The following is a 17,417-nucleotide window of genomic DNA, read 5'->3' as shown; positions in this document are numbered from 1 at the left end:
TCATCATCTTCCTGCTCAGCAATTTCTCCTCCTCGGTGGCTCCTTCTGAAGGATCACAAAATCCGGCTCTCGCATGGATTCACCAGAAGCCCAAGGTGCCTCGGGTCTGCTGAATCACCTTCACACCTCCCTTCCCGCGGGGATCCTCTCACCGGCGCACCACTCCATCGGTGTGCTCATTTTGTACCTGCACCTACTGAGGCCCAGGGCAGCCAGGCCTCGCCCAAGGCCTCCTGGCTTCAAATGGAGGAGGTGATCACGTAGCTTCCCTGTCTAACCAATGCTCTTCCAGCCACTCCCATGAGCCTGCAAGTTTCCTGGGCTCAGAGACCACCTCCTCTCTCTTTCTAGCACTCCCTTCGCAAAAGTAAGAAGTATGGCATATTTGATAAAGGAATACTTGCTCAAAGGACAAAATCCAAAATGCAGGAAGAGTATCTGACAAAAGAAGTTCCCTCCCATCTCTTCCTTCCAGATGCCCAGTTAGTTACCAGCCTCGGACGCAACCATCGCTTCCTGAGTGTCACCCCACACAGGCCACACATGTGCAAGGTTTCGGCAGGCACCTTTCTACACACTCGCTATCATATGAACATACATTCTGCGTCTTTCTCTTTTTACTAAAATTGTATCCGGGAGACAGTTCTGCACTGTCGCCTATAAACCTTACATGGATTGCTCTATGAATGTATAATACATAAAGATGCATATATTCAATTACATATGAATATACACTTCACGCATCCAATATTCTCTTGGTGGATCTCTGCATCGTTTCCAATCTTTTGCTGGTAGAAGCAATGCTTTGATGTGTGCCTAAACCTCTGCCTGTGTATAACTGCACAAAAAAATTCTAGAAGTTGAATTGCTAGGGTAAAGACCAGCTGCGTTTTAAATTTTCTATTGATATATGAGGTTGCCTGTCTCCCCACACCTGCTCCAATATATTATGTAAAATGTATTGCTCTTCCCCCTTGATGGCTGAGAAAAGGATTTCTCAGTCCAGGTTAGTGCCCAGTCCTCTAGTTATGGGTGAGGTCGAGTGGATTTTCATGCTTAAAAGACACATGCGTTTCTTTTGCCATAAACTGTTGATTTATATACTGCCCAGTTTTTTACTGGGTTGTTCTTTTCCCATTGATTTTAGGAGCTCTTTATATATATATATATTATATACCATATATATTTATAGATATATATCACATATCTCTATCTCTAACTATCTATATTTTTGAAGTAGGCTTCATGCCCAGTGTGGAGCCCAATGAGAGGCTTGAACTCACGACCCTGAGATCAAGACCTGAGCTGTGATCAAGAGTTGGACAGTTAACCAACTCAGCCACCCAGGCATCCCAAGAGCTCTTTATTTTTTTTCAAATTTTTTAAATGTTTATTTACTTTTGAGAGACAGAGCGTGAGCAGGGGAGGGACAGAGAGAGAGAGGGAGACACAGAATACGAAGCAGGCTCCAGGCTCTGAGCTGTCAGCACAGAGCCCATCGTGGGACTTGAACTAACGAACCATGAGATCATGATCTGAGCTGAAGTCTGACGCTTAACCGACTGAGCCACCCAGGCGCCCCTCCAAGAGCTCTTTAGATATTAAGGAATTTTGTCTTTGATACACATGAGGTTCATTTTGTCCCATTTGGAGATTCCTGTGCCCATCACATAGTATGAGCTCAGTGATGGCTGCTGAGTAATAGTAACAGGGAGCACTCGCCGTATGCCCTTTGAGAATTGTTTCATTTAATCCTTAAGACAACCTAGGAGGTAGGCTGTTATTACCTGTATTATAAGGATGGGAACGAATATGTCACATAATGAATCGGCCTCAGAGCACATACTCAGGCGAAGGCTCTATCCCCATCGTCAAGAAGCCAGTGTGAACACGTTAAGAGCCTGTATTGTGAAATGTCTTAAACAAAATGCTTTAGTGACATCTAGAGGGGGTCGTTCCTACAGTTTTTTTCTGTTGATAACCTCATATGACTGGCTTCTTATTTTGAGCACTAAACAGGTCATAAGTTCAGGAATGAATGAGCTAAGCTTGCTAGCAACAGTTCACAAGCGTCTACATCAGATCACCTGGGTCCGACTACTTTGGGCTGGAATTATGAAAAACATGCTTGTTTGTTTGTTCCTTTTAAAGCCCTGGATGGTAGCCCCATCAACGGTTCTGGAAAGGGCAAGGAAGATGGTCAGAGAGAAGGAAGAAAGTGATTCTAATTAAAAAAAATAGATCTATTGAGCGCCCCCCAAGTGCCCACCCCTTCAGGCTTTAGTATGAAGAGAAACACTTATCAAGCAAATGCTGGCAACTCCTTTTCATCTTGGTTTCTAAAAATAAGAGGGGGGCATTCGCCAGGGAATGGCTGTGTTTGCAAACCATAGGTTAAATCCTAACCCACGGCCCACTGGACTCTCGCATAATATTGGGCAGGTGAGGGGCTTCGTGCTAACAGCGGGGGATCATGTCTTCTCCCCAGTGCATCCCAAGCTCCAGTCCCTGCAAGAGCAGAAGCCCCCGAAGCCAGTTTCTTACCAAACATGACAATGTCGCCTTTCAGGAAAGCACCTCCAAAGACGAAGCGGATTTCATCAGAGTGATCGGCTTTCATGAAAGCTGGCCTTGTGTCATTTAAGCACTGGGGCCAGTGTTGAAACTCATAGAAGTAGACAGGTGCACCAGCATCTGCAGAGGCAGGAAAGGGCCTGAGGCCAGTGCGCTTGCGCAAGGGAGCGGGGTCTGCACCCCAGCCCCGCCCAGCTGATCCTGGCCCCACAGACCCATGGTGGGACAGCTCAGAGAAGACAGGTGACCTGAACTACGCCAACTTCCCTCTTCTTCGTTGGAGGCCAGCACTTCCTGCCACAGCAGCCCCTACGCCCCTGGTGGCAGGAGCTCATGAGCCCTCAGGGCTCTGAGACGGTAATAGTTTTTTACTTCTCTAAAAGCCTTTCTTCCTGAGCCAAGACCTACCTCCCTGTGACTTCTTGTCACTGACCATGGTTCAACCGTCTGGAGACAAAGCGAACAAAGTTATTCCCCGCTTTCAACATTCTTTCCTCTCTTCAGCTGAAGATCTTTGCTTTGTAATTCTGCCCTTCTTTCCCTGCATCGCCAAATTTTCTCTACTGGACCACTGCCTTCAGCAGCAAACATGCTTACAGAGTCTCCCGTTAACATGCACACACATATGTGCAACACACACACAGCGCCACACACGCAGGCACACACAAACACACGTACTCTTGGTCTCAGCTTCCCTCCGGTTACTGGCTTCTCTGTCTAAATCCCTTCTAGCAAGACCTGCCTTTGCTCATCATCTCTGCTTCCTCTCCTCTCCTTCTCTCTCTCCTCTCTATTAATTGAAGTATCATTTATGGGCAATAAAAAACGCAGATTTTAATGATGCAGTTTGATGAGTGTTTACAAAGGCGCTGACATTCATGTCATCACCACACCAAGGTATACGGAGCATTTCTATCACTCTGGAAAATTCCCTTGTATGTCTTTGTAGTCACTCTACCAAGAGCCAGTCAATGTTTTTAGTCCGTCACCACAGATGAAGGTTGCCTGTCCTCCACCTCCACGTAACTGGAATAACACAATACATATACTTTGTTGTGTCTGGCTTCTTTTCCTCAGTGTAGTGTTTTTGAGATTCATGCATGTTAGTGCATTTATCAGTAGGTGATTTTTTTTTATTACCAAGTAGTATGCTACTGCATGGATGTACCACAGTATCTTTATCCACTCATCTGATGATAGACTTTTAGGTTCTTTCCGGTTTGGTGGTATTATGATTAAAGCCACTAGGGATATCCATTTACAAGTCTTTTGTAAAAACATATGCTTTCACTTTTCTTCAGTGACTATCTAAGAGTAGCATGGGTGAGTAACGGTAGGTGTACGTTAAACTGTGTAAGAAACTGACAGCTTTTCAGAATGGTTAGACCATTTTCCACTCCTTCCAGAAGTACATGGTATTTCTGAATATCCCATATTCTTGGCAGTAGTTCTGGGTATGGTTTGTGTGTTATATTTAAGTTTTTTTTAATTTTATTTTAACAGTGAGAGAGAGAACATGGGAGGGGCAGAGAGAGAGGGAGAGAGAGAATCCCAAGTAGGCTCCACACTGTCAGCTCAGAGCCCAATAACGACTCAAACTCCCCAACCAGGAGATCATGACCCGAGTCAAAACCAAGAGTCGAGGCTAAACCAACTGAGCCACCCAGGCACTTCTGTGTTTTTAATATTAGCCATTCTAGTAGGTGTAAATGTTTTCCTCACTTGAAGTTTATTTTGCATCTCCCTGACGACTACTAACTTTTTGAGTGCCTTTTCATCTGCCAAAAGGCTTTCATATACCTTGTTTCGTGAAGTATCCCTTCAAGCTTTTTATCCATTTGTAATTGGATTGTTTGTCTCTTCATTGTTGAATTGTAAGAGTTCTCATATTCTGGATATGAATTTTTTTGTCAGATAATTATGTTGTGAATATTTTGTTCCAGTCTGTGGCTTGCCTCTTCATTTTTGTAACAGGAGTGGGTTTTTTTTTATGTAAAATAAACATAATATAAAATTCACCACTGTAACCATTTCTAAGTGTGTAAGTCAGGGGCGTTCAGCACGTTAAGAATGTTGTGCAGCCATCACCAATATCTAGGTGCAGAACACTTCCGGCCCCCTAAACAGAAGCCCACACCCTCCTTCCTTTGGAAACAGCTTTTTGTCTCTGTGCATTTGCCTATTTGGACATTTCATATAAATGGAACCACGTATGTGGCCTTTTGTGTCTGGCTCTTCCGCTTAGCATGTTTTCATGATTCAACAGTGTTGTAGCATGCATCAGCATTTCGTTTCTCACTACAGCCAAATAATAACTCATTGTATGTAGATACCACATTTTGTTCATCCTTTCATTGGCTGATGGACCTTTGGCTTTGTTACTACTTTTTGGTCTCTCTAAATAAGACTGCTATGAACATTAATGTCAAATTATTGTTTTCGATGGTCTCGGGTATATCCTTATAGTGGCATTGCTGAGTTATATGGTAATTTTAGGCTTAAGTTTTTGAGGAATAGCCAAACCATTTTCCACATGGCATATACCATTCCCACCAGCTATATATGAGAGTTCCAGTTTCTCCACATTCTCAATAACATTGTTATTTTCTGGTTTTCGTTTGTTTACTTGCTCTTTTATGACAGCCACGGTAGCGGTTATGAAGTGGTAGGACACTGTGATTTGATTTGATTTGCCTTCCCATTATTAGCTGTTGATCACCCTTTCATGGGCTTATTATTAATTTGTATATCTATTTTAGAAAGATGTCCATTCAATTCTTTGCTTTTGAATTGAGTTATTTGGCTTTTTGTTGAGTTGAAGAGTCCTTCATATATTTCAAATAAGAGACCCTTATCATATACAGTAAAACCTTGGTTTGTGAGCATAATTCATTCTGGAATATGCTTGTAATCCAAAGCACTTGTATATCAAAGCAAATTTCCCCATAAAAAATAAGGGAAACTCAGATGATTCATTCCACAACCTAAAAATATTCTTATAAAAAAGATTACAATACTGTAATATAATACAAAATAATAAAGAAAATACAAAATATAAAGCAAAATAAACAAATTAATCTACGCTTACCTTTGAAAACCATCCTGGCTGGTGTGAGGGAGACAAGAAAGAGGTGGGTTATCATACAGGATGACTTTCACTCTCACTAACGAAATCACTGCTCTCTATTGGCTCAGTGGAATCTTTTTCTTCACATGCAGATTTAGCAAGGAACCTATCCAATGACACTTGTTTTTGCCTCCTTTTGAGGATTTCACAGAACCGTGACATTGCATTGTCATTAAACAGATCCATCGCTCACGCAGCTACAGCCTTATCTGGATGGTGCTTTTTTACGAAATGTTTCACTGTTCTCCACATTCTACATATCTTCCTCATCTCGTTTGAAGTGAGGGATTCCTCTGCCTTTTTCTCCTCCTCTGCTGATGAGATCTCCTCCATAACCTCTTGCTGTTGCTCACGATGCAGAGCCATCAGTTCGTTGGTGGCTAGGTCCTGGCCACGTGTCCCCACCAGCTCTTAAATGTCATCCTCATTCGCCTCCAGCCCCGTGGTTTTCCCCAAGGACATGGCCAACTGATGGCTCCTGTTCATGAGCAAGCCCCTCGAAGTCATGTCCAAGAATGCAATCAGGCCACAGTTTTCTCCAAGCTGAATTGAGGCTTCTCTTGGTGACCCCATCCCAGGCTTTATCAATGATTTTGAGGCAGTTCACAATGTGGAAATATTTTCCCAAAACTCTCACAGGGTAAGGTTTGTTCCTTTGGTCACTTCAAACATCGCTGAAATAGTGCTTTAGTGTAAAGCTTTTTGAAGTTCGAAGTGACCTGCTGACCCAGATGCATGAAGTGGTGTTGGGAGGAAGGAACTTGACCTTAAGGAACTCGAATTCCTCCAGTAGGTCCTTGTCCTCAAAGCCTAGAGGATGACAGGAGCATTATCCATAACCAGCAACGCTTTGAGTGGCAGATGATTTTCCAAAAGGTATTTCTGTGCTGCAGGACTGAAGACCTCATTGATCCACTCAATGAACAAGATATGAGTGAGCCAAGCTTTGCTGTCGGACCTCCATACAATGTTTAACTGGCTTTTCTGCACCTTGCATTTCTTGAAGGCTTGTGGAATCTGAAGATCCAGCTTGCATTAGCACAAGAGAGTGAGACGGTCTTTCATGGGCTTGTGACTGGGCAACGCATTCTCTTCTGTAATGTAGATCCTCTTTGGCATCTTTTCTCCAAACAGCCTCATCCCATCACAGTTAAAAACTTACTCTGGCAGGTAACACTTAGAAACCATGAGCTTCTTGAACTTGGTAGTGAATGCCTCAGCTGCTTAACATCTGAACTCAAAGCCTCTCCGTGCCTCACAACACTATGGATGCCACTTCTCTTAAAGTTGTCAAACCACTCCCTCCTTGCCTTGAAGCCTTCTTCATTTTCTGTTGACATATCTGACAGTTTACTTATGAGGCCAGTGTACAAGGCCTTTGCCTTCTCGTAGAAGTATCACAGTATCAACTGCTAGCTGCTTCTCATTTATCCGATCCAGAAGCAGCTTTTCTACCTCTTCAAGAACATGTAGTGAGTGCTTTAATATTCTGCTGACTCCTTTTGCTGCATCTAGCCCCCTTATTTCTTCCTTCTGCTTTCATATTGTGCAAATACTCAACATAGACTTCCCATAAAATCTTGCAATTTCGGCCACTCACATACCTCGTTCTTAACTCTCAATGATTTCCTTCTTAACTTCCACCATAATCATCTCCTTTTTCTTACTGCCTTTCCTTCCAACGTTTTTCTGCATGGGGGCCATTGCGTATGCTCACACAGATGCTGACTATATACAGTATTAATAAACTTTTGTCATATACCGTGTTTAAGTAACTGGTAAAAATGCAGCAAAGAAAAGGGTCTACATCTCAGGCAACCGATTTGGCATGAAGTAAAGCATTCCTAAGCTTACTCTTATACGCAAAAGCAAAGGACTGTCCATAGGTGCTTTGAAGTGACAAAAAGTATACTAGTCCCAGTTGTGGGCACCTTCCAATATTTTGAAAAATCACTGATTTCTGCCAAACACAATGGCCTGAGACTGAACATCTGAGCACGGGAGATGATCACCCACAATCCCCCAGCAAGAGAGAGAAAGAAGAATCAATGGCTCAGGTGTGATCATGTGATGTTTGGCATCATGTACTACTTGTATTGCAAGACACTGCCCATTTATCAAGTTAAGTTTTTTTTTTAATATTTCCTTGTCTTGCAGAACATTCACAGAATAAATTACTCTCAATCCAAGGTTTTACTAGATGTGATTTGCAAATATTTCTCCCATTCCGTGGGTTGTCTTTCCACCTTCTTCATATTGTCCTTATTGTCCTTTGATGCACAATAATTTTTAATTTTGATGAAATCTATCTATTTTTTTCTTTTTTCATTATGCTTTTGGTATTATATCCAAGAATCCATTGTTACTTCCAACCTATTTGTATCTTTAGTTCTTTTTTTTTTAATTTTTTAAAATGTTTTATTTATTTTTAATACAGAGAGAGACAGAGCATGAGAGGGGGAGGGGCAGAGAGAGAAGGAGACACAGAACCGGAAGCAGGCTCCAGGCTCTGAGCTAGCTGTCAGCACAGAGCCTGACGCGAGGCTCGAACCCACGAACGTGAGATCTGACCTGAGCCGAAGCTGGAGGCTTAACCGACTGAGCCACCCAGGCGCCCCTGTATCTTTAGTTCTAAAGTGAGTCTCTGGTAGACAGCATACAGTTGGACTATGTTTTTATAATCCATTCATTCTGCAATCTCTGCCTTTTGAGAGAATCCATTTATATTTAGTGAAATTACTGATTAGGAAGGACTTATTTCTGCCATCTTACTATTTGTTCCCCAATATGTCTTATATATTTTTTATTCTTCAGTTCTTCCATCACTGCCTTCTTTTGTGTCAGATAATATTTTCAAGTGTACCAGTTTGATTCCCCTCTTGTTTCTTTTACTATACAGATTTGCAGTTATTTTTCTAAGTGGTTACCCTAATCGAAGGGATTACAATTAACATAGTAATTTATAATAATGTATTTCAAATTAATACCAACTTTGTCTCAGTAGTGTACAAAAACTCTCCCTCTTTATAGCTCTGTGCCTTCATACTGTTGTCACTGTATGTCAGAACATAGATTTATAATTATTGTTCTTTACACTTGTCTTCTAAATCACGCAGGAAGAAAAGAGACATTGTAGAACAAAAACTAAATTAATACTGACTTCTATAAGTAAACTTAAGTAATGTGAGTACCTTTAGTGATGTTCTTTTTTCTTCTCGTGGGTTTGAGATACACTCCGGTGTCCTTTTGTTTCAGCCTTAGGGACTCCCTCTATCATTTCTTACTAGGCAGGTTTACTAGTGATGAACTCTCTCAGGTTTTGTTTATCTGGGAATGTTTAGATTACTCCTTCATTTTCCAGGATAGTTCTGACAGATATGGAAGTCTTGGTTGGCAGGTGCTCTTCTTTCTCCCCCCAGTACTTTGAATATGCCATTCTGGCCTCTGTGGTTTCTGTTGAAAAATCCACTGTTACTCTTATTGAGGGACTACTTTGTACATCATCAGTCTATTCTCTCTTACCTCTTTCAGGAATTTCTGTTTTTGGTTTTTGATTGATTGTAATGTGTCTCTATGTATATCTCTTTGAGTTTCCTCCTACGTGGGAGTCACTGAAATTCAGGTACATGAATATTTACATCTTTCATCCTATTTGAGACATTTTGATAATTACTTTTTTAATATTATATTTACCTCTTTTCTCTCTCCTCTCCATCTGGAAGTCCTATCATGCATGTGTTGGGAAGTTTGATGGTGTTCCTCAGGCCTCTTGAGCTCTGTTCATTTTTCTTCATTCCTTTTCCTTTCTGATCCTCACATTGGGTAATCGCTATGGTTTTGTGTCCAAGTTCTCTGTTTACTTCTTCTCTGTGCTCAAATTTGCCATGGAGTCCCTCTAGTGAATTTTCCATCCCAGGTGTATTTTTCAATGCCAGAATGTCTATTTGGTCCTTCTTATAGTTTTATAAATTTTCTTTATTGTTTCTCTATGTGGTGAAACATCATTCTCATGGTTTCCTTTAATTTTTTATATGTGGTTTCCTTTAGCTATTTGAGCATATTTAATAGTTGGTTTAAAGTCTTTAGTAAATCCGATGTCTGGAGTTCTTCAGGGACAGTTTCTATTAATTCTTTTCCTGTCTATGGGCCATTCTTTCCCATTTCTTTGCATGCCTTGTAATGTTTTGTTGAAAACTGGAGATTTTGAATATTATAATGTGGCAACTCTGAACATCAGATTCTACCTCCTTCCCATGGTTTGCTGTTACTGGTTGTTGTAGTTATGGTCGTTTGTTGGTTTGGAAACGTTCCTGTCCTACTTTTGACTATTCCTGGTCACGTGTGGCCCCCAAAGTCTTTCTCCTGTTATCTCAGTGGTCAACAAATAATTTTGGGGTCAGCTGAGGTTTTCGCAGATGCCTCGAACAAACAAGCAGAATCTTCCAGTCTTTGAAGACGGGCAGGGCCTGTGTGTTGGAGCTTCCCTCAACACTCAGCCAGACAGTGTACAACTCTTACTTACTCTGCATTGTCTGTTTGAGCAGAGCCTGCAGGTCAGCCAGATATGACAGCCTAGGGCCATCTCAGGCCTTTTCTGAGCATGCTCCCCACTCTGAATATGCATGAGTTCCTCTAAATTCCCAGGTACGTGGGAAGCTTTCCAAGCCTTTATTTCCAGAGCATCTCATTGTCCAGCTTTTCCTCCCAAGTACTGTCTTTTATTCCAACTGTTATCCGTTGCCCCTGGTGGTAGCAGCAAATGCACTTACTATTAAATGTTTATGAAAAATGCCCTCCAGGTAGGTGTCTAATCCCCGAGAGAGCTCTGTGTTAGGTGAAATAAAAGCAAGCCCTTTTAGCTTAGTCGTTTAGGGAGCCACCAGACAGGTCAAAGCAAACAACCACGACTCTGAGAATAAGGTCCATTTTCTCCCTCCAGCACTAAGAGCCCATACTATAAACATGGGCTGCTGTTCTTAAGGCCCTCGCCTAGCTGGTGGCAGGAAACGGTGCAGAGTAAGTTAAAATGCCACAAACCCTCTCACCTAGACTCCGGGGTCCACATCTTGATTAAATGTTCCTATGCTTGCTCTAAACCCTTGATTTATTTCCAGAGTTCTGACAAAATTGATTCTGATAGTACTGGCCAGTGTTTTCACTGCTTTTGTGGTGGGACAGATTTGGAGTGCCTCCTCCATTTTTGCTAACATTGTTAATAGTGTTTTTTTTATGAGAAAAAATTATTTTGCTTAAGTACAATTTGACCTTTTACATGTGGGTCTATAACTCACCTCACATTGATTTTTGTGTATAGTGTGAGTTAGAGGTTCACCTTTTCTACATAGAGATCCAGTCATTCCAGCTCTGTTTTTTGAACAGAATTTCCTTCCTCCATTGAATTATCTCAGCACTTCTGTCAAAAACTGGTTCATTGTCTATTTTCTGGACTCTCCACTCTGTTCTATTTGTCTATTCTTCAGCCAACACCATACTTTCTTAATTACTGTACTCAAAAATGACACTTGAAATCAGATAACTTTTAAGTCCCCTAACTTTGGTATTCTTGTTCAAGATTGTTCTGGCCATCCTTGCCCCTCCACGTAGATTTTTAAAATCAATTCATTCATTTCTCCAAACCCACTCATGAAAATTTGAGATTGGGAGTGTATTCTCTGGAGATCAGTTTTCTCATTTTCTCTTGGACCTGTTTTAACCAGTCTTTTACCCCAGTGATCTTATCACAATAGTTCCTGTCAAGGTCACCAGTGGCCTCTGTGTCCCCAAATTCACGAGTCCATTCTTGGTCCTCATTCCCTTGCCACCTTTGCAGACCTTTTGATACAGAATCCCACAGTGTCCTACAACTGCTCCCCTTGCCCTGTTTTATTTTACTTGTATTACCATCTAATACATAGATATTCTATCTTTACTTGTTTCTTAGCCTCCCCAACTAAGATGGGAGTTTCATGGTGTCTTTGTTATTTTCTGTGATGTAACTTTAGGGACCACAATACTTTCAGGAACATAGTAGGCTCTTGATTTTAAAAAATGTGGAAGTAGAAGGAAAGGGAAATGGAAGAGAAAGAGAAAGAATAAGGGCAGGGCAGGGGTAAGGAGGGAAACAAGGTTTGTGTCTCCATAAGTAATACTCTCTTTTTGATTCCTCCACTACTCCTTATAGCTAAAATGTTTGGGAAGAAACTTTCAGAGAAAGGAATCTGGGGAACAAAATTATGAGGATGTGGGAATTTTCTGCATGATCCTGAAGAAAGAGAAGAAGCAGAAAGTACAAGAACAGATCAACGTCCCTGGACTCTGAAAGGCACAGCCATTGCAAAGGTCAGCATGCAGGGTTACATCCCAGACCTCCTTGGGAACCCCTTCTCTCTGAGGGAACAGAAGGGTGGAGCAGGGCCAATCCTTGAGCAACAAGAGATCCTGCAGCCACTGGCCTTGCTGGGCTGTGACCCTGCTGTGGCGGGACAGGGGGGAGTGCTCAGAGACTTACCTCTGTGATACCGAGCTGTGAGCACCCCAAGGACCACAAAGAGCACATCTCCAAGCAAGTCCAGAAAACTATCTCGTATCTCAGTTGGGGAATGCTTGTAGAAATATTGATCAGCCACAAGGTGCACATACTGGGTGGGGATGTGCTGAAAAAAATCATGGCCACAGGAGATCCAGGTCAGCCACCTCCATTAAGCATTTGCCTGGGCAGATATGATTCGGAGGTCTTTACAGGCATTGTCTCATTTAATCCACACAGTGACCCCCCTGATGCAAATATCAAAATTAGTTCCATTTCACAGATGAGGGCTCTGAGGTTTGGGAAGGTTAAGTGGTTGTCCAAACCAGTACAACCGTGATTCTTTCACAAATCTACTTGCAGCCAAGTTTCATGCTCCTAATCACAGTGCACATGCCTCTCTGAGATGTTCCAGAAACAGCCATCCCTGGGCACAACTAGCTACATGGTTTTCAGGGCACCCTTGTTCAAAAATGATACCTATTTCAAGATGGTGACAACATGGCATTCAACCAAGTATAGAACTCTTCTGAGTGTAGAGCTTTGTGCCTACACAGGTCCCACACCCAGGGGGCCAGCTTCTGGAAGTAGCAATGCCTCCAGTCCTTTGCGATCCGAGCTAGCTGTCTCTTGGAGTTGCGTTCCCTCATGTATAAAAAACAGGCTGTGTGGAGGATCACGTGAGATATGAAGAAAGAAACATGCTCCGACACAGAGCAAGTCTTCTGTTCTGTTGGTTTCCCTCAAGACCTCTTGCCAAATCCCTTAACAGGGCATTCCATGCCTTCTTGACCTGACACTGGGCTCCCTCCCAGTCTTCAATCCCTCAACTTGCCCCCAGCACAAATGCCAGAGGGTGCAAAGTAAACTTCATGAAGATACAGGTGATGTTCTTGGGGATCTGGGGAGTGTTGGCACAAGTTATGGCACCTCAACCACTGCCCCCAGCCCCCAACATGAACACAGGCATGGCCCTGTAGATGTTTCTTTGGAATCTGGAGGCAGTATAGAGCACAACAGGGAGCACTCACTGCTCAGACTCGTCATGCATCAGGTCCTCTGAAGGCTGAGTGCTTTGAATCAGGCCCAGAGCAAGTCCAGGCTCTGGTGCAAGTACCTGTGACTTGGACTGTATGATCAGCAGACCCTTAGGTGCTCAAGGTATCCAAGGTGGGTACAGATGCTCCGGGTACCCTCTAGTGGTCCCCAGTGGGATACTCACAGTACAGACCTCTTGGATTCTAGAGCAAGGCTATGCCTTCTGCATCAGAGAACAACTTAATCATGGGAAAAGTCCTTGCTCTGCCACCTAGGAGGGACTGCATGCCCTTCCAGCCCTCCTGCACCTCCCCACAAAGCCAACTTCCCACTCCTGGGACCTGGCTCAAGAGACCTACTCCTCTTGAAATGCCCCCTTCCCTAAACCAGATCAGTGACCTCTCCTCCTCCATGAGGCCATCTCCATTTCAGCCTGTGAGGTCTCACTGCCTGACTTATATATTTTAAATATCTTTCAAATCTTAATCCCAGTTTGCATCACTAGATAACCAAGACCCATCAAACATTCCCTCTGGGCCTGGGGCCTGAGGGATCCTCTGCCTCCAGTCTGGCCCACTCTGTGGTCAGAGGGCTCTTTCCAAAATGGAAATCGAATCTTCCTCTGTTCCCAGCCCCTGGGATGACTTGCACATTCCTTTCAGAGCATGTAACAGCTGCAAGCACCCTCCTCTACTGCAGCCTGCCCCTGCAGCTGACCTCACCACGCTCCTCTGCTTCTAACCTTAGGTCCTCCACCTTGGACCTCCAGCTCCCCTGGCCCCTGTTCCTCTACCAGCCAGAAAAACCTAACTCATTGGTCAAGGCTCTTCTCCCCTGAGAGAGCCACCCGCTTCCTCCTGTGCGCAACGCAAGGCCTCGAACATTCCTCTGCTCTGGTTTGTAGACACTAGTGAAGGGCCTCCTCATTCCATCCACCCCCCGGTCTCCAGGCTCTGCCAGCATAAAGGGAGTGCCCGCTTGTCACCGTACCTCAGTGCCTCGGGAGGCGCTGGGCCCTCCACAAGCATCCAGTCAATGAATAAGTGTATGAAAGGACTTTGCTACAGAGTTCACACTGGATAAATGTTTACAGCCAGAAGGAGGGAAGAAGAGAAAGGAATCCACTTCTACAGCTAGCATCTGGCTTAAGACCTGATACTGATCTATCTGTGCAGGGAGTGTATGAATAAGTGGTTGAGTCATGGTCCTGGGTCTCACTAGAGCCTAATACAGTGCCTGGCTGGCATGTAGTGAATACGGGTGCTTAGTTCCGGGAGTGTTTCAGAATTCAAAACTTCGCTGACTGCGGATAAATAATGTGGTACAGAGGCTGCATATTATGTCCCGTGCTCTGGGGGCGGCTGCTCCAGCCCCCACATTACTTACGTCATCAGAGAAGCACATGAATGAATGAAGTGGATGAGACAAAAAAGACCCATGGCCACGTGTCAGCTAGGGAAGGTTCGGCTGCCCCTCGGGCTGCTCTTCAGAGCGTCTTGGATTTTGAGATTGTGACTATAAGGGACTGTGGTTATCTGCTTGGCAAAGATTCACTGAATGAGCGAATGAGGAATGGCTGTAGCCTCAGCCCCTACTGTTGAGTGTGACCCAAGGAGGTTTGTTAAATAGGTGAATCTCTGAGGAGTCACGGTTGCCTCAGCCCACTTACCAGGACCTGGTGTATCAAGTGCAGGGTCAGAGACCTGTTGAAGCCCCCGGGGATCTCAGGAGACTCCATCTGTGGAGACAAGCAGGGCGATCTCTGTGAGCACCTCAGGTCACCAGAAGGGAAAGTGGTCTCTCTGAGGGCTGAGGTGCCTGCCTTTTAGAGGGGAGGCTGGGAAGAGCAGGACCCCATTCAGCCCCCAAGGGCGACACACAGGAGTGGCCTCAGCAGGTTGGAGCAATGAAGTCTCTTCTCACATTTGCTAAAAGGCAGCCATTCCCTGCCATACCTGTGGTCTTGTGGGGCCCGAGTGGCTGCCCTGTGGAAAGACCATGTTATGAGCTGACATGTGTCCCCCCGACCGCCATTTCCATGTTGAAGACCTAATCCCCAGTACCTTAGACTGTGATAAAGTGGAGACCAGGTTTTTCAAGAAGTGATAAAATGAAAGGGAGGATATTAGTTGGTCCCTAATCCAACCTGATTGGTGTCCTTACAGGAAGAAGAAATTCTGACAGACAGAGACACCGGGGAGTGCGCATACAGGGGAAAGGCCATGTGGGGACACAGGGAGAAGATGGTCTCATGCAAGCCAAGGAGGGGGGCTCCAGAAGAAATTGAACCTGCTGACACCTTGATCTTGGACTTCAGTGCCTGGAACTTGAGAAAATAAGTGTCTGTTGTTTAAGCCACGGCCTGGGAAACTAATACAGGCCACAGCTTGGCTTTGACACCACGTTCAAAGAGAGGCCAGAAAAATCTCAAGCTAGTGATTTCCTGCCCTCTTTCCAGAGACTTTTACAATCAGGGTCCCTGAGAAGCCAGCAGTTTGCAGACAGCCAGCAAGGCAGCAAGACTGGTGGCTAAGAATATAGGATCTGTGTGGACGCCCGGGTGGCTCAGTTGGTTAAATGTCCAACTCTGGATTTCGGCTCAGGTCAGGATCTCACAGTTCGTGAGATGGAGCCCCACATCGGGCTCCTTGCTGACTAGCAGTGCTGGGTCTGCATGAGATTCTCTCTCTGCCCCTCCCCTGGTCACACATGCATGCACTCTCTCTCTCAAAATAAATAAATAAATATTTTTTTAAAAAGAACAGAGGCTATGCTTGGCATATAGTTAGATCTATGATTAATTACTTGCTAAATGACCCCTCCCTGGCCAGTATTACAGCTTAGAAACACAAGAGGTTAGAAATACGCTTCACTTTTCAAATGAATTTCCTTTTGACATTTTCTGCTGAAAATCTTGACATAATAAATCGCTAGGGTAAATATTTAAACATCTCTGTCTCCTGGAATCTGAGAGAAGCTCTGGAATCATTCAGTTTATCCACAAGTATATCTCAACCACTAAGAACCTCTCTATACGTTCAGCAGCTGAGACTTGGTTTTGGAGGATTTCCGATGGTCTCCGATGACCAGCAGCGGATGTCACTGCAAGGTTCCATGAAATATCCACAGCGAGACAGGCTCTTGAGCTATGCAGACCTGGGCACCAATTCTCATTCTGTCACTTGAATAATTCCAATATCTAACATTTACTGTTGTGTACTTGTGAAGCAGGCGGTAAGATCAGCACTATCTCACAGATTAAGGAACGGAGGTTCAGAGAGGTTGGGCACTCCACTTAGGGTCACACAGCGGGTTAACAGAGAACCCAACATTTAATGGCAGAGCCTAAATGCATGAAGAAGTTATACACCACGGTCTCCTCCCCCAGCTGGGAGCCTTGGGGAAGGAATTTTAGCCTATCTGAGGCTAAGTGTCTTTAACTGAAAAGCCAGGAATAACAATGCCCATTTGCAAGTAGTTGCACAGATGGTGTGGGCTTGGCGCGAGTAGCCCTCAGGCCTGGTGGCAGTGGTGCTGGTGGTAGTGGCTGTCATCAGCGGCGCCTGCCTTCTTTCTAGCACAGACCTGGCAGAACCGAAAGGCCTACTGATGCCTCAGTCTGACTCAGATGCCTCATTTACAACACGAGGAGAAAGATCCCCGCTCCCACCGACCCCAAAACATTGCTCTGTAAGTCACGTTCACAATGGCAGAGCAGGCCTTTAATAGCCCAACGGACTCAGGGTTCTGGTTCTAAAGAGCCACCAACTAGCCTTGAACCGGGACAAGCCTCTGTATTTCATAACCACATTTCCCTCAGCGTAAAACAAGGAGCTTGGTCTCCATGATGGAGCTGTTATGGTATCCTGGATTTGAGCACTCCTCCCCTTCTGAGGACAGACGAAAAGTTTATTTCCAATCAGGAGGGTCTTCTTAAAATGGCAGGGTCAGGAAATCATGGCCCCTTCTGAGCACCCAGCCTGAGCACAAATACTCCCTCCGCAGAGAAGCCTTTCCTGACCACCCCTTCCCCTCCGTGAAGACCTTCTCTCACCAGTTCATGTCCTTCCTAGCAACACCTTCTGAAACCATCTTTTCAACCTCGCATTTCATCTGGCCCTCCCCAGTAGGACGTGAGCTTGCAGAAACCTG

The 17,417-nt window shown here is 44.3% G+C and overlaps 1 protein-coding gene across 1 annotated transcript in view; it reads right to left on the bottom strand.

Annotated features, from left to right (window-relative positions):
* Nucleotides 1–17,417, bottom strand: part of CES1 (carboxylesterase 1) — a 67,735-nt gene that overhangs the window by 39,883 nt on the left and 10,435 nt on the right. Inside the window, 3 exon segments of the mRNA XM_029925817.1 lie at nucleotides 2,545–2,694; nucleotides 12,210–12,354; nucleotides 14,935–15,003. Of these exon segments, the coding sequence (XP_029781677.1) occupies nucleotides 2,545–2,694; nucleotides 12,210–12,354; nucleotides 14,935–15,003 (364 nt within the window).

The sequence above is a fragment of the Suricata suricatta genome, chromosome 16, assembly GCF_006229205.1.
Source record: "Suricata suricatta isolate VVHF042 chromosome 16, meerkat_22Aug2017_6uvM2_HiC, whole genome shotgun sequence".
Lineage (NCBI taxonomy): Eukaryota > Metazoa > Chordata > Mammalia > Carnivora > Herpestidae > Suricata > Suricata suricatta.
Note: the sequence above shows the minus strand (reverse complement) of the source record. Positions and strands in the feature narration are given on the sequence as shown.